Source organism: Achroia grisella, unplaced genomic scaffold (genome assembly GCF_030625045.1).
Source record: "Achroia grisella isolate CSIRO2021 unplaced genomic scaffold, CSIRO_AGI_Agris_v1 utg1387, whole genome shotgun sequence".
Classification (NCBI taxonomy): Eukaryota; Metazoa; Arthropoda; class Insecta; order Lepidoptera; family Pyralidae; genus Achroia; species Achroia grisella.
In genome coordinates, this window is record NW_026712628.1 from 39,952 (window position 1) to 60,214 (window position 20,263).

The following is a 20,263-nucleotide window of genomic DNA, read 5'->3' on the forward strand; positions in this document are numbered from 1 at the left end:
GTATCTCTTAATTTTATAATGAATGGAATAAAACAAATATTATGCCAAATGTACATAGCTATGTTAGCATCGTACATTATTTTGTAACACTAAAATTTTAACTTTACATTTCATATTTCATTTAAAACCCGAAATTTGGTCCCTCTAGCCGGATCTGAACCAGCGACCTATGGATTTTCGAGTTATACCGAAACTATAAAGATTCTGATAGGTAAATCTGATAAATGATACAGATAGAAACTTGATTAAAACTGTATATTGAAATCTAAAATGTAACTGATTAATGATTGAAATTAGTACGTGCGGCGTTCTTGATGACCAAATGCGGACTGATTTTAAATGAAATATGAAATGTAAAATAAAATGTTTTTGTTGCGAAATAATCTACGATGCTAGCTTATACAGTATGTAAGTGCATCCACGGAGACAATTTTTTACAGTCTACCTCTGGTAAACGTATCCGTATACGGAATATCCTTTGAGCGTATTCTGCCAACAATAACTATATCTATTGGTGGTATGTATGTGTGTACGTGTCAGGTATCTGCAGTAACGGTGCGTGCGAGAACCAGATGGGCACGTACCAGTGCGTGTGCGACGAGGGCTACGCGCAGTCCACCGTCAAATCGCACTGCGAAGACATTGACGAGTGCACTGAGGACCCCACGCGCTGTCAGCACGAGTGCATCAACACGCCCGGCTCCTACCACTGCAAGTGCAGGTTGTATTACCATTACGTTTTCTTTTATAAATACAGACAATAATTTTGGAGCAGAAGGTCGTCAGTCAAATCTGGGCGATACTGAAAAACTATGCGTAAAGGTGGTGGAAATATCAATATAAGCCAAACTAAGTAAATAAGTAAGAATATCCAATGGTGGTATATTGTATTACGTTCACCAAGATGTCGATAGTTGACAATGTCTCTCACTACAACTAGGTAACATTGGTGAAGTTATTAATAAATACATCTATATTAAGGGATTCTTCAATGTGTTTAAATATCCATTTGCTGAACTCTAAAACTTCCATGTAAAAATATATTATTTAAAAATGTCGTCCATCAAGGCTCAATTCTAGGCCCCGTACTATTTACGTTTAGGAAAAGCTTTTTATTCTTGGATGATGATAGATTTTGGTTGGTAATGATGATTTGGATGGACTAACTATGCGTGTTTAATTGTAGATACAGATTCTCAATGAATCTTAAACCGATTTATGGCTAAATGGTATTGAATTGGATCTAGATAGAAAATCTCATTTAAGAGAATAACTACAATTACATTCAGATAAATACTATAACGTATTTTCGATGCATCTGGCTTTGTAGTTTTGCATATCAATATTATCATATGATACTTTTGTTAATTAAAATTACGGGGGTCAAGAATCATAAGAGGGATTAGAAGACTAAGGTTTGCATGTGACCGCGCAGAGAGGGGTGGCACCTGCGCGCGGACGGGCGCACGTGTCGCGACGTGGACGAGTGCGGCCGCGGGGCGAGACCCTGCGGCGGCGGCACCTGTCGCAACACGCCCGGCGGGTACCGCTGCACCTGCGGCCCGGGGCTGCTGCCCGCGCCCGACGCGCCCGCCTCGCGCCCCACCTGCCGCGACGTGGACGAGTGCGCCGACGTACGTACCCGCACACTACACACTACACTACACATCCACAATATACTATACCATAATAGACGAGTCAATGCTCTCATTGCAGATTACAGTGCCACACAGTTTGCAGCTGTTAAGAATAATTGTCATAAAGCGGTGGTACTCCACAAATATATATAAAGAAGGATGATTATTGTGACCATTAATTGTGGTTTTAATCAGATCTAATTATCAGATTCCAGACCTGTGTGGAGCTGGCGAGTGCCACAACACTATCGGCAGCTTCGTGTGCATGTGCCCCGATGGCTACAGCGTGAAACCTGAGGCGGGCCCGGCCTGCACTGACGACGACGAATGCGAACTAGGCACCTGCGACTGTCATCCGTCTGCTGACTGCATTAACATACCGGTTAGATGCTCATTTTTTATGTAACTATAATGGCAGAGGAGCTGACGGCCCACGCGATGGTAGGCGCGAATTGTGGTCCATAATAATAGTAATAATAACCCAGGAAAATTTAATAGTGTCATCTAGTACTAAGCTAAGTGGAGCTTGTTATGGGTACTAAACGATTGATAGAATTATTTACAATTTTTTTTGTAAATACATATAAGGTACAAAGTTTTTGCCTCACATACGTGTGGAAGTATGGTTGTACTTTGTGAGAGTATTGTGGCTGACATTGGTCACCCGTGAGGGTTAAGGTTTAGGCCTCCGGGTGAACTTTACCCCGGCATCACCTCCGGCGGCGAAAACTCTTAATTGGATTTATAAGTCTCTAAGAGCGGGTTATTAAAATACGAACTTAAGCTAGGGGTTCAATCGATTACTGCAAAAACATATGGGAAGTAGGAACCAGGTGATTGTACAACAGGACGCGCAACTGCAGATTTGCCAAATTAAATAAAACTTAACCTAACTAAGAAATAACTCTTTGGTAAAAAAACAATGTCTGATTGAGTACGCGTGCAGGGCTCGTAGTAGTGTTTTTAGTTTGCTCCACATGTGAGAGCTATATCTAAATGGGATTGTAGATTATTCTCATGGTCTTACCATGTAACATATTGTTTTTATCGACATCTAAGATGTAATATTTTCGACATCGGCTCTTACCATGTCAGATATCGTATGGGCTTTTGTGTAAAATGACTGCAAGAATCATCAGGGTTCCAGTTTGCCGCTGCCGGGACGGGTGGCGCGGCGACGGTAGCGAGTGCGAGGACGTGGACGAGTGCGTCACCAACAACGGCGGCTGCCACCCGCGCGCCACCTGCCGCAACACCGACGGCTCCTTCCTCTGCCTCTGCGACACCGGCTACAAGGGTGACGGGTCAGTAATTCTCCTTCTTTTAACCACTGCACTCATTTTTCATTTCCCATCTGCCGGACCTCTTCACCTCAATTTTTATTTCTTGTTTCCTAGATATAAAGAAGGATGAAATTGTGACCATTTTTTTTTAAAGTCTGTATCTGTAGACTCTGTCGGCCGATGGCTACAGCGTGAAAAGATAAACCTGGTTTACGACGAGTAATAAACCATTCACCAATGTATTCCTTATTACAAAATGAATTTTTTATGTCTAAATCGTGATGGACGGTCTATGGTAGAATTGTGGTCCATAATAATAGTCAGATAGTTTAACAGTGGTCTAAATGAAAAAGTCAAACTCGATTTTAAAAATTGTATTGTAAGTTGTTGTTTTTCGAAAAATATTTTAACTAAATTAAAAATATATTAACTAAAAATATTTGGCTAATTTTATGATAATAAAAATATATAAAAGACGTTATTGGATTTATTTTTTCACCATTTAAATACGAAATAGCTAGCCATTCGAATCGATAGTAAATAAAAATATCCTGCCGCACTGCTGTTCCTTTTCACCGTATATCTCCTATTTGTAATTTAATAAGATGATTATTTCTATGTAATATTGTACATTAACAAATATAATATATTAATGAAATCGTTATAACCGAAGACATAGATAAAGGTAGAAATAAATTTATTAAACAAAACTTTTAGTTTATACATTTTTATTTCAGTAATATTATTTTTGATCTTTTCATATTTTTGGTAAAACGGAACCTAACAGACATGAGTGTGATTTCTTCATACAGATAATGAACGATTTAACTGTAGTGCCGCTGCCGGGACTAAGCGCGTCCTCACGATTCGTAATAATGTTAGGCTCCTTTCTTCCAAGTATTGACTTCAGGAATGGTTTAAACCACGACCATTTAGACCACGTTTCGTCCGAGTTTTAAAAGTGTGACATTTTTATTAAGTAAAAATTCTTATCTGTAGACTCTGTTTGTCTACGAATAAGTCACCGTTTTTCATAAGTAGCGAATAATCACTGTTCATTTTTAATTCAGAACTCTGTTATATCACTTCATCTGTCCTGTAAATTGTCGACTCCATATGTACTTATCATCATTATCTCTACCTATATATAACATAGGAATTCTACAAGAAATATCTGATGTATTTTATTGAATTAGATGCTATTTTGCGGAAGTCCATTTCCTTACTTAGATTTCTATTATTTTGTTTCTTTATTAGCTTGTTGTAACAACAGAGCGGAAATTTGACTACCGCTACTGGAAGCGTTATGAGCTTCTCTAATAGCGATCAAATTCCGACCGTTTTGATTCTACTACATCAGTTCAGTCATAGTCTAATCACCTAAGATTGTGCATTAGATTTCCAAATTATATCCGATCTCTATTTATTTGCTGATGATACCTCGTTCAAAGGGAAACACGTGTCGCAGTAAGGGTTTACATCAAATATAGGTCGGAATTTGATCACTAATAAAGAAATCTGTGACGCTTCCAGAATTTCAGCAGCATCTTCGCAGAAATTCCAGCAGCAAGTGGTCACATTTAAACCCTGATTTCAAAATTCAAAATTCAAAATATCTTTATTCATGTAGGTCTATTACAGACTCTTATGATATGTCAAATCTACCGTGAGTTCGGAATGATATCGATGAATGATAGATGAGAAGAACTGACAAGAAACTCAGCTCGTATTTTTTTCAAATAATAGTGGAACATGTTTATAATAATATACAGTCATTAAAATTCAAATTTGGGAGAATAGAGTGACCACCAGCATATGCTATCGCAAAGAACAAAAAATTTAATCCGTGTTCACAACCTGAACAGACCAGTCCCCATTATTAGGTTTCACAGATGCTAATGGTAGAGGAATTTAACAAATCTATTAAGTCAATTAATTAAGGAATATGTGATAAACACACAGTGATCGTTTCTATTGGCGATTGTAACTTAAACAAATAGGCGGCAGTGTCACTCCCCTCTTTTACGATAGATTGTGGTGATAACAATCCTACGAATACCCACTTATGGGAAGACTTATGCCAAACAGTGGGATGGTAATATACAAATTGTGATATTTAAACAGATATTCGTGTGTGGACATCGACGAGTGCGCCAACGACCCCACGTTGTGTGAGAACGGACACTGCACCAACACACCCGGTGGCTATGAGTGCGACTGTGATGTGGGCTTCACGAAGTCCGAGGACGGTCGCTCCTGTCTTGGTAAGTTACCATAGTCACTTGTACTTAGTGAAGGCACATAGCTCGTAGGACAGATGGCCGTTGGGGCAGTAAAGTCCTCGAGTGGCGACCACGGACCGGACGCAGCGTGGGAAGGCCTCCAGCAAGGTGGACCGACGAACTGGTCAAGATCACTGGAAGGCATTGGATGCGAGCTGCGCAGGACCGATCATCGTGGAGATCTTTGGGGGAGGCCTATGTCCAGCAGTGGACGTCTTCCGGGCTGCGATGATGATGATGATGATGACTTAGTGAAGAAACTTTAATATACCTTTCTTGCTGTTATCTCTCAAGATTCCTTGGCAGGTAGTTCAATTCACAATTTAAGTGTACGCGGGAGGAAGCTTTTCTGAACCGCACTATCCGTGACTTAGGTTGCAGCGTGTGGGGATGAATTCCCTGTCGATGGCGAGCCGTGCGATGGTAAAAGGTAGCCTTTGAAGGTGGGCATCATGTTGAACAATTCATCTGAACACAGTCCTTAGTAGTAGCAGTGGTAGATCTTAAATTATATGATAAAGAAATCAATACTAAGATTATTATACTTTCTTATTATGTACTAGCTGTGCCCGCGACTTCGTCCGCGTGGAATTTAATATTATATATCTAAAATAAAAGTAGCCTCAGTTATTCCTTATTACATCAGCTACCTGCCAAAAAAAAGTCCCGTCAAAATCGGTGCAGCCATTTCAGAGATTAGCCGGAACAAACAGACAGACAAAAATTGTAAAAAATGTTATTTTGGTGTATGTACCGTATTTATATTCATATGTATGTAGTAAAAACGGTTATTTCAATATTACAAACAGACACTCCAATTTTATTTATATGTATTAACTAATATTTTACAGATATGGACGAGTGTGCTACCTTCGACAATGTGTGCGTGTTTGGCAAATGTGTGAACACGTATGGCATGTTCAAGTGCCTCTGTGACAAGGGATACCAGTCTGACAGCATCGATGACTGTGAGTATGCACACAACTATATGAGTATAAACAACTTTGGAAAGTTTACACTCTTTCCCGAGGAGATAAAAACCATCGCTCGTAAGAATATCCTTCAATTCTTGTCCCTGACGGGTCTAGGCAGCGAACTTTGAAAAGGGCGAGCACAATAGATCTATGCAGGTCGCAGTGCTACAGGTGCTACAAACATCTGACAATAGCCCAAACAACCCAATAAAAAACACACTAATTATGTTAACTTTTTTTTATTGGATGATAATATAGAACAATGATAATATGTGGTGTAATGCCTAGAAATCCTATTTGTTTATTTAATATATTTAATATACAAACAGATCGGCGTGCAAAAACAAAACTTGTGACAACTGTAATATAAGTAGGTAGTCAGTAGACATTGTCTAGAAATCCATTTTTATTTACACTAGCTGTACCCATGGTTTCACCTGCGTGAAATGTATAGACTGTATGTTATTCGAATTTATAAGCTGACTGTAAATTTTCATCAAAATCCGTTCAGTAGTTTTTGTGTGAAAGAGTAACAAACATTCATCCATATCCACAATTTTTTTAGGTTTATAATATTAATAAGGTATTTATTGTACAGACAGATCGACGTGAACGATCAAATTTGTGAAAACTATTTTTTTTTTTCGATAATGGTAATATAATAGTTCTACAGGGTGTAGTGTTAAATATAAAAAGAAAGTATTATATACAGGTTGTTGAAATAGTTAAAAAATCTTGTGACACGTGCCGTTTATGATTTCGTTACGTGTGCGATTGCAGTGATGCCCGGATTTAACTGCACGGACGTGGACGAGTGCAAGTCGCCGCAGTCGTGCCAGTACGGGGACTGCCTCAACACGCAGGGCTCCTACGTGTGCCGCTGCCCGCCCAACCACGACCTCGTCTCCGGGGGAACAGCCTGCTACGGTCAGTTTACACATTACTTTATAGGAAACGTCCCGCCTCATGGTACCAGACCGGCTATACACATAGTCATGAAGCATGAGAGTGCGATTTTCGCACACTTATAGTTTATATAGAGAAGGAATACAAAATGTTATTATGTTTTTAAATCTAAATATATATAACTCAAAGGTGACTGACATAGTGATCTATTAACGCACAGCCCAAACCACTGGACGGATCGGGATGAAATTTGGCATGCAGGTAGATGGTATGACGTAGCATCCGCTAAGATAGGATTTTGATTAATTCTACCCCAAGGGGATAAAATAGGGGATGAAAGTTTGTATAAATCTTCTTAGATTTTCGACTGATTGAACTGAAATTCAAGATTGGAGCTACTATGATGAAGACGTTTGCGTAAATAGGATTCTGATAAATTCGTACGTACGTTAAAATACGTACGTACTGAGTTATATGTATTTAGATTAATTATGTTTCAATTTCGACCACAGGGCGACCACTAGTCATCATTAATCGTTTATTAATAACCAAAAAAGTAGGTTTTCACCAAAAATAAGACATATCTTTAGCTCATTCGTGTTAATAAATCCAAGATATAAGAATTTGCATAAAATGCAACTCTGAAATTATAATGAAATTAAAAAAAAAATACATATAGAGGTATTTTTTTTTACTGTAACAATAGAGTGAGAGAGAACGGAACGTAAATTTACGGTAAAATTTCGATTGAAAATAATGACATCGCACTTGGGTGAAGGGAGACGCATGGTCTCTGAATACAAATAGAACGAATTTTGGAAAAAATATTCATCGTAATTATATACCTTGAAAACGCCACTACATATCCTATGTGGTGTAATATCTCCTTTGGAAAGTATACACTCTATCCTGAGGAGATAAAAACCATCGCCTAATGTCCTTCAATTCTTGTCCCTGACGGGTATAGGTAGCGAACTTTGAAAAGGGCGCATACAATAGATGTATGTAGGTTAGGTAGGACAGTGCTAAAGGTCTATGCATCTCGCAATAGCCCAAACAACCCAATATACATTGAACACATTCTTCTAAAACAAAATGGATTTTAATAAGTTAAGTAAATATCCTTCTACCAGATTGCCAGAGTCTGTTCTAAATCTGCCTGGAAAAAGATTTAAATATCCTATAAAAGACTTCATTTGTAACATTAACCTATTTGTTTAAGTTACAATCGCCAATAGAAACGATCACTGTGTGTTTATCACATATTCCTTAATTAATTGACTTAATAGATTTGTTAAATTCCTCTACCATTAGCTGTGAAACCAAATAATGGGGACTGGTCAAAAAATTTAATCTGTTCACAACCTGAACAAGGTTGTGAACACAGATTAAATTTTTTGTTCTTTGCGATAGAATATGCTGGTGGTCACTCTATTCTCCCAAATTTGAATTTTAATGACTGTATATTATTATAAACATGTTCCACTATTATTTGAAAAAAATACGAGCTGAGTTTCTTGTCAGTTCTTCTCGTCTCGATATCATTCCGAACTGACGGTAGATTTGACATATCATAAGAGTCTGTAATAGACCTACATGAATAAAGATAGTTTGAATTTTGAATTGAATTTGAAAAACATTTGAATTTGAACAAAGCCTATTATAAAATTGAAGAGTTGGTTAACGATAATGTTTTTGTAGAATAACTTAAAATTCATAGCGCTGACAATATTATCTGATTGCACTAAAAATAAGTAGCGGATTCTATGTTGATTATCGCATGCCTCTTACTGTGTAATTGTTTATATAAAAGAAATCTGTTTTAAACTTTCACGTTTGAAGATTTATTTTATACGTATAATTAGTAAAAAACATTTTTACTAATTATACGTATAAAAGAAATCTAAGTTATCTTGCTTATTCTTCTTGGGATGAATCTGTTCCGAATGAGTGGTAGAATAAATAAATAAATATGACTATTTAAAAGTGCTTGTATTGATTTAATTTGAATAATTATTTCTATTTTTATTCTATTATTTCTACTTACAGATTCAAGGAAAGCCCGTTGTTATGCTAAAGTGGAGTTGAGATCAGGGACAGAACATTGTGAAGAAGAGGACGAAATATCTGAAGATGGCACGATGGCGGCTTGCTGCTGTTCTGTCGGTACGTCAAATTAATTATAGCAATTCTTTAGTAACGGCTCCATTATTGATGACGTCATGGTCTTGCGGGTTAGCACAATGCCTTACTTCCGATAGCTGCGAGTTTGATTCCTTGCACGGTACAAGCATTTGTATTTATGAGTATGATTGTTTGTCGAAATTAGGGTATTTTCTATCTACGCATCTACAAAAAAAAAAATTTTGGTATATCAGTTGTCTAGTATTCATAACACAAGCTCTGCTTAGCTTGGGACTAGGGGGCGCTGTGTGAATTGTCCAAGAGCATTATTGTTAAATATTATACCTATTTGTCTGTCTGCCCGTTAATATATATATTACCAGGTGTTACAGATTTCACCCCTTTTCACCCCCAAAAGATTATATATCCGTTCTTACAAACTATTGCTAATCCTACATGAAGAACCGTTCAGACGTTTAGTTGTGTAGAGACAACACGCATATAGATACACATTCGTAATATAATATTAGTATGGATATGTATGTATAAAAAAATACATATTTAAGTACATATGTCGCAGTGTTTATATTATATACGGATATTGCTGCAGGTGCCGCGTGGGGTAACTACTGCGATCTTTGCCCGGAACCAGACTCAGAAGCGTACACACAACTGTGCCCGGGTGGTCGTGGATACCAGCCCATTCTTGAACCGGTTAGTGTTTTTGGAATCTCAAACCAACCATACCCTAATGTAACATCAAAATGGCAACCGTTATGTATAGACTATAGAGATGGTTTAAACCACAAATAAATTCAAATTAAATTTTTTTTTTTTAATTTGAATTTTTTTATTTATGCTTCTTTGATTTTGAAATATGACGTAATGTCCGTGTTATCTTATGATATTCTTTACAAATATTGTACGGAACACCGTACTATAATAATCTATACATAGAAATAAAATTGAAGTATCTGTAATATTGAAATAACCGTTTTTATTACATGCAATATATATAAATACGGGACATACACCAATATAACATTTTTTACAATGTTTGTCTGTTTGTCTGTTCCGGCTAATCTCTAAACCGTGTTCATATTCATATGCATGTAGTAAAATATTACAAACAGACACTCCAATTTTATTTATATGTATAGATATCGGATTTGTCTACAATGTCAACAAGACACCAACTACGTGAGCCCTTCTTTAAATAACAATTAATTATTATTGAAAATCATGTATATGTATATATTTCTATAAATTTACTATTTGTTACTGTACTCTTGTTAATTAATTTCATATTCTCTGTTAATTTTATAACGCCTTTATACGTAGTGATGTACATTTTTTAAGAATTAGTCTATTGTTATTAGTGAAAGCCTGTCAGTGGCTTATTATGACGTATATATTGATTTTATTTAAGATAAATAATATATATATATATATATAATATTTAAATACAGCCGTCGTACGTGGTGACGCTGGCGGACATCGACGAGTGCGCGACGCACCCGTCGCTGTGCTCGCACGGCACGTGCACGAACACGTTCGGGTCGTTCGTGTGCACGTGCGCGGACGGGTGGCGGCTCGCCGACGACGACCACCGCTGCGAGGACGTGGACGAGTGCGAGCAGCCCGACGTGTGCGGGCCCGGCCTCTGCCGCAACATGCAAGGCTCTTACGTCTGCCTGTGCCCGGAGGGATACGTCGCCATGCCTAGCGGAAGTCAGTCTCATATTTTTGTAATATACATAAATAGTATAATTGCTTCGATAGATTCTTGATGGTGTAGTAATACAGCAACTTCGCTTTTGATAAACACGGGTTCGATTCTCGCACATTAACTTTTGTACCTAAGTTTGTGAATGTATTAAGAAGAAAAACAGTTGTTCAGTTTGGGACTAGCTGGCGGGTGTGAATTGTCCAGGTTAATAGTTATCAAATAAAATAAAATCAATAATCATTAATTCATATAGGGCATTTTAGCCGCTTATATGTCGTTTGTATAATTTTTTTATCTACATATTTATTCCTGTAGTTCTTTATAATATACTTATGATATATCATTATTTCTTTACTTTTTCGTAGTAATATCTAATATTTCATGAAAAAAACAACCATTTCAGAGGAGTGCGTGGACGTACGACTGCGGCAATGCTACTTGAACTGGGATCCGGATAACGAGCGGTGCTCAAGCGCTGAGGGCAAGCCGCAGATAAAGCGCACGTGCTGCTGCTCGGTGGGGAAGGCGTGGGGCGCGCCCTGCGAGGCCTGCCCCGAGCCCGGCACGCCCGAGCGCTCCGCCCTCTGCGGGGATTTCCCCGGCCTCTACATCCACCCCATCACCAACCACTCCCAGGAGATCGACGAGTGCAGCGTGATGCCGCAACTCTGCAAGCCCGGCGTATGCCACAACACGCCCACTGCTTTCCGGTGCGACTGTGACCATGGGTAAGATTCGTCTGAATATTTTACTGAAATGTAAAGGAAAAAGAAATCCAGTTAAGTTCTTGTCAGTTCGTTTTAATTTGAATCTACACATTATTCTTGATATTTAACAATAGTAAACGAGTTGATACACTGTGAAAAAGTAGTAATTTATATCCGTTTATATCCCTGAAAAACGAAGCGGCATCACGTTAACATCTGACTCCAATGGTAACCAGCCATGCGTTGCCATTCTGCCTTCATTATAAAAAACGGTTCACCAACCTCACCATGCGTGCTCATTAAATACATTTTACCAATCACCAATAAATTAGATATATTCTTTAACTTTTCAATTACAATTTTGCATACATAAATGCAGTGTAACCAAACTGCACAGTATGCGTTGCGTCGCATCGGCAGTGCATTGTAAAGAGCGGTGTGCACAGATACGTGCACGACAACTCGTCGCACAAGTGCCGCGACGTGGACGAGTGCGCGACGGGCCTGGCGCGGTGCCGCGGGCAGGCGCAGTGCGCCAACGTGCCCGGCTCGTACGAGTGCCGCTGCCCGGCCGGCTACCGGCTCACGCCCGCGCGCGACGCCTGCGAGGACCGCGACGAGTGCGCCGACCGCCTCTGCGACCACGGCGACTGCCGCAACACCGTCGGCTCCTACAGGTACACGCTGCTCGGGCGGGCGCACTGCGCCAACGTGACCATGGGTAAGATTGCCCGGCCGTACCTGAATAACGCCCGCGCGCGATGTGGAAAACGCGACGAGTGCGCCGACCGTTTTAATTTGAATATACGGCATTATTTTTGACATCCTACAGGTAAACGACAGTTGTTACACTGGCGCAGTGCGCCAATTTATATCCGTTTATATCCGGAAAAACGGCTACCGGCATCACGCCCGCGCGCGACGCCTGCGAGGACCGCGACGCGTTGCCGACCGCCTCTGCGACCATAAAAAACTGCCGCAACACCGTCGTGCTCCTAAATACACGAATCGTGCTAAATTAGATATATGCTTTAACTTTTGCCCAATTTTGCGTACATAAATGCCGCTGCCCGGCCGGCTACCGGCTCACGCCGCGCGCGACGCCTGCGAGGACCGCGACGAGTGCGCCGACCGCCTCTGCGACCCCGGCGACTGCCGCTCCACCGTCGGCTCCTCCAGGTACACGACACGTGCTCGGGCGGGCGCAGTGCGCCAACGTGCCCGGCTCGTACGAGTGCCGCTGCCCGGCCGGCTACCGGCTCACGCCCGCGCGCGACGCCTGCGAGGACCGCGACGAGTGCGCCGACCGCCTCTGCGACCACGGCGACTGCCGCAACACCGTCGGCTCCTACAGGTACACGACACGTGCTCGGGCGGGCGCAGTGCGCCAACGTGCCCGGCTCGTACGAGTGCCGCTGCCCGGCCGGCTACCGGCTCACGCCCGCGCGCGACGCCTGCGAGGACCGCGACGAGTGCGCCGACCGCCTCTGCGACCACGGCGAGCAAATAATCTTTATTGGCGCGCAAATAAACTTAATACACTTAATATAAGCACTTTTGAACAGTCACAATTTTTTATTTTTTGATTTGACCACTCAATCGGATCGCAGACTCATCACAAGAAGAGATCGTGAGTAATAGCATTTTACTATTCTTTGTGTTCACTCTTTCGTATGATTGCACGTATGTATTATGCTATTTCACTAACTTTTAAAAAAAAATCCAAAGAATTTATTTCCCAAAGACAAGTCTAAGATCTATAAATTGTCAATAACTTTAATTACATCTTTGCTCCATAGTCAGATTACTGCCAGTTGTTATTTAAAAAAAAAGCTCGCAGTACGTGAGAATACGCAAGCCGATGACATACGCACCTTCTTTCTCATTCTTTTTATATATATTTATTTTCGTATGAAAGTCAATTCGATATATAAATAAGCCTTAGAAGATCTTTTAAAATATCAATAGCAACTTCTTGCAATTAGTACGAGTTTCTGTGTTATTATCTTAAAGGTGTGTGGGACATATACCGATGGATCAAATCCCGAGTTTAAACACTTTTTAGCCGGGCCAGTAAATATGAGATGTTTTTGTACCCAGATGTGAATGTAAGCCGGGGTACACGCTGCGGGACAACGAGTGCCGCGACGTTGACGAGTGCGCGCGGCCGCGGCCCATGTGCCGCAACGGGACCTGCGAGAACCTGCCCGGCTCCTACACCTGCCACTGCGACGAAGGGTTCAAGCCCGGCGCCAATAATGACTGCGTTGGTGAGTCCATACAACTAATTAAAGTATATCAGATATAGGTATAACAAATTGGCCAATGAATAAATTGAATGAATAGCGATATTAGATCACATCACCTGCATTTGTACGTCTTCTTGAAATAATAAGAAATATCTTCGATCAGTCCCCCATCTAATTCAAACGAGGATCAAAATTACGACGGCCCGAGTTGAGGTTCGAACCCCTAGCGGCATTCACAGACTATAGTCGTGTTCGTCAGGTAAGAGTTATCCTTCAGTCGGTTCATAAGTCCTTCCGCGGATTTTGAGTGCCATTTGCACTTGCCCTTTATTGCTCGGTGAAGCTGTAAAGGCCAACAGCATTAATATAGTTCGATAAAAAAGTATACTTGAAAGAACGTATGTGTAAAGGTAGGCAGTACGTGTAATGTGGCACATGAGATTTGCACGTAGTCGTGTAAGTGCAGGCAGTAGGTGTAACGCGGCGGTGGTGTTCGTTGCGCAGACGTGAACGAGTGCCGCGAGGGCGGCATGGTGTGCCGCAACGGGCGCTGCCGCAACACCGCGGGCTCGTTCCGGTGCGAGTGCGCGGCCGGGTACGTGCTGACGCCCGACCGGCGCCACTGCCGCGACGTCGACGAGTGCACCGAGCACGCGCACAGCTGCGGCCGCGACGGGGACCCCGCCTGCACCAACACCAACGGCGGGTCAGACATACTCGATACCTAATATTACCCAATATTGTACTGACTGTATTGTAGTACTACTATTAGACACTACGCCTGCACCAACACCAACGGCGGATCAGACATACACGATACCTAATATTACCCAATATTGTAGTGACTGTATTGTAGTACTACTATTAGACACTACGCCTGCACCAACACCAACGGCGGATCAGACATACACGATACCTAATATTACCCAATATTGTAGTGACTGTATTGTAGTACTACTATTAGACACTACGCCTGCACCAACACCAACGGCGGGTCAGACATACACGATACCTAATATTACCCAATATTGTAGTGACTGTATTGTAGTACTACTATTATACACTACGCCTGCACCAACACCAACGGCGGGTCAGACATACACGATACTTAATATTACCCAATATTGTAGTGACTGTAATTTAGTACTACTATTAGACACTACGCCTGCACCAACACCAACGGCGGATCAGACATACACGATACCTAATATTACCCAATATTGTAGTGACTGTAATTGTAGTACTACTATTAGACACTACGCCTGCACCAACACCAACGGCGGGTCAGACACGCTTTCTTGTTATTATAATAGTCCTAACTGTAAATAAAACCTTAGTGATAGAAGGATGAAAATTTAGGATCATGTGTATTTTTTAATGCCACATAATAAAAAAAATTAAAATAAAATTGTCGAAAAAATGAACAAATAAATTTTTGGGGTGAGACACCATTGACACTTAGAGATATAAAAATTAGTTATAAACCTATTCTTAGACCTACTGAATATACATAGTAAATTTTATCAAAATCGGTCTAGCCATTTCGGAGGAGTTTTGACATAGGCCTCCTCCAGCTCTCTCCATTGACTTTGTCTTCCGCAACACTACACGGAATTGTTATTACAGTTTTAAAATTAAATAACACCCATACTTTTTTATGGATGATAGTGAAATTTTGCACCCGCCTGCGCTACCGTTTTGCGCTAGCGAGTAGTTGCTAAAGTTGAATATACAGTAAGGTCAAGTTAGAGTTCACCAGGAATTTATCACGATGGTTTCTAAGAGAAACCTCGCAGTGTTATGAAGCATTGCTAGTAATGGGGTCATCAGTTCATATTACATGTAATATTATCTTATCTGTGATATTACTAACCTATATTATTGTAACTAGCAGAAAACATTGTAGTTTACTTTTGTGCCGCTAGAAAATGTCTAAAAGTTTCAATTGTTATTCTTACTAATCTAATCCATAAGCATCATCCAAATGATCAATTAATATGATACTACTTCTTAAATTAGCCTAAATTTTCAATATTGTAAATGTTGTCATATATCCCTTTGGCTTAAACCTACTTTCCGCGGCAAAGGGGTCCTCGAGGCCCCAACCTTCATCACCATAGGGGGATGTGTTCATATGTCTTATTTTCTTTCTCACACACATCTTTCACAATTTCATTTCATATAATGTACATATAAATATGTTTTGATCATGTAGATATGAATGTTCGTGTGGTACCGGATATCGACTGGTAGGCAGACGGTGCGTCGACCGAGACGAGTGCAAAGAACTGCCGTACGCATGCGCCGGTGGTGAATGCCGAAACTTTAATGGAGGGTGAGTTTTTAGTGAAATAATCTTACTAATAAATACCAAAAGTTGTTTTTTTGCCAAAAGTTTAGTTGATGTTATTACTCTTTCACGCAAAAAATGCTGAACGTATTCTGATGAAACTTTACAGTATTTAGCTTATATATTAGAATAACATATAGGCTGTAATTTAGAAAGATATTATGTAAATTGTGTGGAAGTATAATGATAAGTGTCAACAAAGTGTGATGCAGATGAAGTTCAGCGGGTTAGCTAGTAATTCGTGTAAATAATTAAATGATCACTAGATTTTGCTCTGAACTCGAATATAATTGGCATATATAAAAAGTTCTTTATTTTTTCCAATAATATTTGCTGTTATCAGATTTCATGGTTGGTTAATATATAGGCGCTTGAAATAAATTTTAACGACCTGGATTTTGTATTTGTGATATTATTGTAAGAATCTCTAATTTTAGTTATGATAAATTAACTGTTTAACTATAATAATAATCATACTCATGAATACATGAAAGGTCGTGGATTTGATTCTTCGCACGGTACATCGAGGAATCAAATCCGCGATATCATAAGTAAAATAGTGTGCTAAATCGTTGGATCCATCGATTATCCATCAGTCTTTTCTCCTCTATCCAAAGGTTGTGTTGTCTGAAAGAGATCGATTAGGTGATAAGACCGCCTTTTGAACGTACATACTATGAATATTGTTTTGTTTTGTATTTTTTCAAAGGTGCAATAAAGAGTTATAAATGAATAAATAAAAATTAGTAGCACAGAGTAGACGACGGTGTAGAGTAGTCTAAAGGCGATAGTGACGCAGTGGTGTTCGGCAGGTACGTGTGCGACTGCCCAGACGGGTGGCGGTTCGACCGCACGCTGGCGGTGTGCGTGGACGAGCGCAAGGAGCTCTGCTACGACCGCTGGGAGGCCGGCCGCTGCCACCACGCGCGGCCCCTCGAGCTCGCGCGCCCAGAGTGCTGCTGCTCTGAAGGTACACCTCCTAGTAACACCTGGACTCCTTCTAAACTGTACTTCTCCGAACTCTTATCGCACGGCACGTGTAACTCATTTGCAACGCAGCTGTCGCAACCGAAGGTCGTGCTTTCACTTACTTTCACACGTAACACTTGTAGTCCTATTAGGCACATTGATTTTAGAAGAAAAAGTCTACACATCTAAAATAAGTAATCATATTGCTAAGTGACAGTTTATATGCAACGTGCAACTGATCAGAACGAGAACAAATTGCTGCTGTATATGTATCCGCTGAATATCTCCATCAAGTCCTTGTAAACTATACTTCTCAGAACTCTTGCACGGCGCATCACATTAGCAATGCAACTGTTGCGTGCAATTTTTCTAACGGCAGCTAACCTTCTTATGGGTCCACCCGTTGCGTCTCTACCACGCTTTATACACACGACACCGTCCTCACCAAGGAAGACGACAACCTCAACCACACCATACCGCGCAATCAGCTAGGCGCTCCATACCGCCGCCTCCGTTTGCCCCTCTGATCGATCGCCCGTCCAATTCAAACGGGGATCGAAATTACGACGGCCCGAGTCGAAGTTAGAGCCCCTTAGGGGTGCGCTTAGACTAAAGTCATCGGAGTTCAATCATCGGGAGTTGGCCTTCAGCCGCTCCATAAGTCCTTCCGCGGGTTTGGAGTGTCATTTACACTCGCCCCCTATCGTCCAGTGAAGCTGTAAAGGCCAGCTGCGGCCAACAAGCATTAAAGTAGTCCGAAAAAATATACACTTTTATGTTGTCAAAGGAAGTCATGTACCTAAGCCTTGAAGGGATGTGTAAATACATCCCCTTAAAACCTCATGATTCTTTAACTTATATAATATTTTACAAGGTAGATCCAAAATCACATACTTTGACCCCAGTGAGTGATGTGTACGAAATAGAATATGCCCATAAAATATTTCATTTACTACATCTACCTGCTGCTCTTCAGTTTACGCGTGATCATTGCCGTTGAATCACTGCCGAAATATCGGGAATTCAATAATAAATAAATAAAACGTGACGTGACAATATAAATTTGACTAAATTTCTGGTAATAAAAATATATTTAATATGTGGATTCTCATTAAATTATTAACCGGGTCTTAACACGAATAATTTTATGGCAAATAAAGGTATTTACCTCTCTCGAGAGAGGTAACTACCTTTATTTGCCATAAAATTATTCGTGTTAAGACCCGGTTAATAATTTGAATAATGTATATTAAAACACGAAAGCTTAAAATTAACTATGTTGATTCACACTCATCGTATTATGTGTGTAGGCGCCGCGTGGGGCAGACACTGCGAGCGTTGTCCGCCTCCAGATTCCACGGAGTTCTTGCAAATTTGCCCGGGAGGAATGGGTCGACCGAATAAAACACAGGTAATGGTTCAAGTATCTCATCTACTTAATCATGAACATGTTCATTAGTCAAACGCATACCTGAATAGCGATTGTCATTTGTATTTTATTTATGTAGTGTAATTTTTATTTTTTTGTTCTTGTTTCTCGTTCTTTCTTTATCTAACGTCTAAGAAAAGGTAGTATATATACTAATGTAGGCATGTCTCTAAATATGGTACTCGCGGTAATGTAGGTGAAATACTGTTTGAATTCGATTAATTAAGTATGTTTTGAGTATGTAATATTTATGTTTGTGGTTTTGAGTATATCGACTGTAAAGTTAAGTTAAGTTAAGTAAAGTTTTCTCTTTATATATTTTTTATACAATAATATATAACTGTACTGGAAAACGCATAAAACCAGAATATATATATAATAAGAAGAACTGCAACACTGTACGAACTGAAAATTACGAAAGCAATCAAATCTGCTAAAAGCTAATTGGCTGATCGCATATAGACAACGAAAAAAGAAAATATGCTTTCAGTTTTCTTTGGGAGAAGTGGAATTTTGTTTTTTTTTGGAGTTTTTCAAACGACGTTGTGTCTCTATGGTTGTGTTTTGATGGCTGATTGAAAGATACTTAATGGTGGCCGGCCGGCAGAACACACAACTATAGCTACTGTCCGGTATAGACCAACCAATTTGCTTATTATATTTGCGCCGGCCACAACTGTACACTAGCCAGCAGCAGGGGGTTCTTCCGGGGGCCTTAAAATGTGCCGCCGGGTATGGGCCTCGAGCATATGCTCATTACCCGGGTATACTGCTGAGGTGGGCCACTAGCCACGATTGTTTAACCCGTAATGTATCGACAGGACCTGGACGAGTGCACGGTGCGGCCGGAGGTGTGCTCGCAGGGGCGGTGTGTGAACACGGACGGGTCGTTCCGGTGCGAGTGCGCGGACGGGTACACGCTCGACGACACCGGGCTCGCCTGCGTCGACGCGGACGAGTGTGCCGCCGACCCACGCGTCTGCGGCAACGGGACCTGCACCAACACCGACGGCGGCTACGACTGCACCTGCAGCCCTGGGTTCACCGAGGGGCCCGACCATGTACGTACCATCATCATCTGCTTCTTCCTTATCCCATTTATTTGGGGTCGGCGTAATATGTTTCTCGCTTCCATTCATCCCTGTTCGCAGTCATCGCGTTATTTACTTCGTTTCTTACCATATCATCTTTCACACAGTCCATCCATCTTTTTTTCGGCCTTCCTCTGCCCTTATAACCGACCATGTACGTACCCATACTATATCTGTCGGTTAATTTACAGTTCGCGCTCTCAGTGGCGTATACTCTACTATCTTATTAATATTATAAACGATAAGGATTTTGAGTGTGGATGGATGTTTGTTACTCTTTCATGTAAGAACTACTGAATGGATTTTCATGAAACTTTACAGTAATATCGAGTAGATTTTCTTTCAAACGTAAATTACGGAAACATTAATTTTTTTAAAATTATTGTTGGCAGTACATGATATTTCATTGTCAGATTATTAAATATGTATTTATGTATGGTTTATGTATGTATATATGTAGTTATATATATATATATATATTTTATATTTGCACCGCCAACAATTATTCTCTGCGCCACCCATGGTTGACTGGT

At 40.5% G+C, this 20,263-nt stretch overlaps 1 protein-coding gene across 1 annotated transcript in view; it reads left to right on the forward strand.

Moving 5' to 3' along the window:
- LOC131855411 (fibrillin-1-like) overlaps positions 1-20,263 on the forward strand; it is a gene marked incomplete at its 5' end in the record, with an annotated part of 65,056 nt that overhangs the window by 35,181 nt on the left and 9,612 nt on the right. Inside the window, 18 exons of the mRNA XM_059206684.1 lie at positions 541-721; positions 1,436-1,634; positions 1,846-2,026; positions 2,785-2,941; positions 5,045-5,184; positions 6,054-6,170; positions 6,957-7,103; positions 9,132-9,248; positions 9,817-9,920; positions 10,676-10,937; positions 11,339-11,663; positions 12,089-12,319; positions 13,743-13,912; positions 14,396-14,597; positions 16,107-16,226; positions 17,054-17,211; positions 18,521-18,621; positions 19,461-19,700. Of these exons, the coding sequence (XP_059062667.1) occupies positions 541-721; positions 1,436-1,634; positions 1,846-2,026; positions 2,785-2,941; positions 5,045-5,184; positions 6,054-6,170; positions 6,957-7,103; positions 9,132-9,248; positions 9,817-9,920; positions 10,676-10,937; positions 11,339-11,663; positions 12,089-12,319; positions 13,743-13,912; positions 14,396-14,597; positions 16,107-16,226; positions 17,054-17,211; positions 18,521-18,621; positions 19,461-19,700 (3,152 nt within the window). The remainder of the gene's footprint in view (positions 1-540; positions 722-1,435; positions 1,635-1,845; positions 2,027-2,784; positions 2,942-5,044; positions 5,185-6,053; positions 6,171-6,956; positions 7,104-9,131; positions 9,249-9,816; positions 9,921-10,675; positions 10,938-11,338; positions 11,664-12,088; positions 12,320-13,742; positions 13,913-14,395; positions 14,598-16,106; positions 16,227-17,053; positions 17,212-18,520; positions 18,622-19,460; positions 19,701-20,263) is intronic.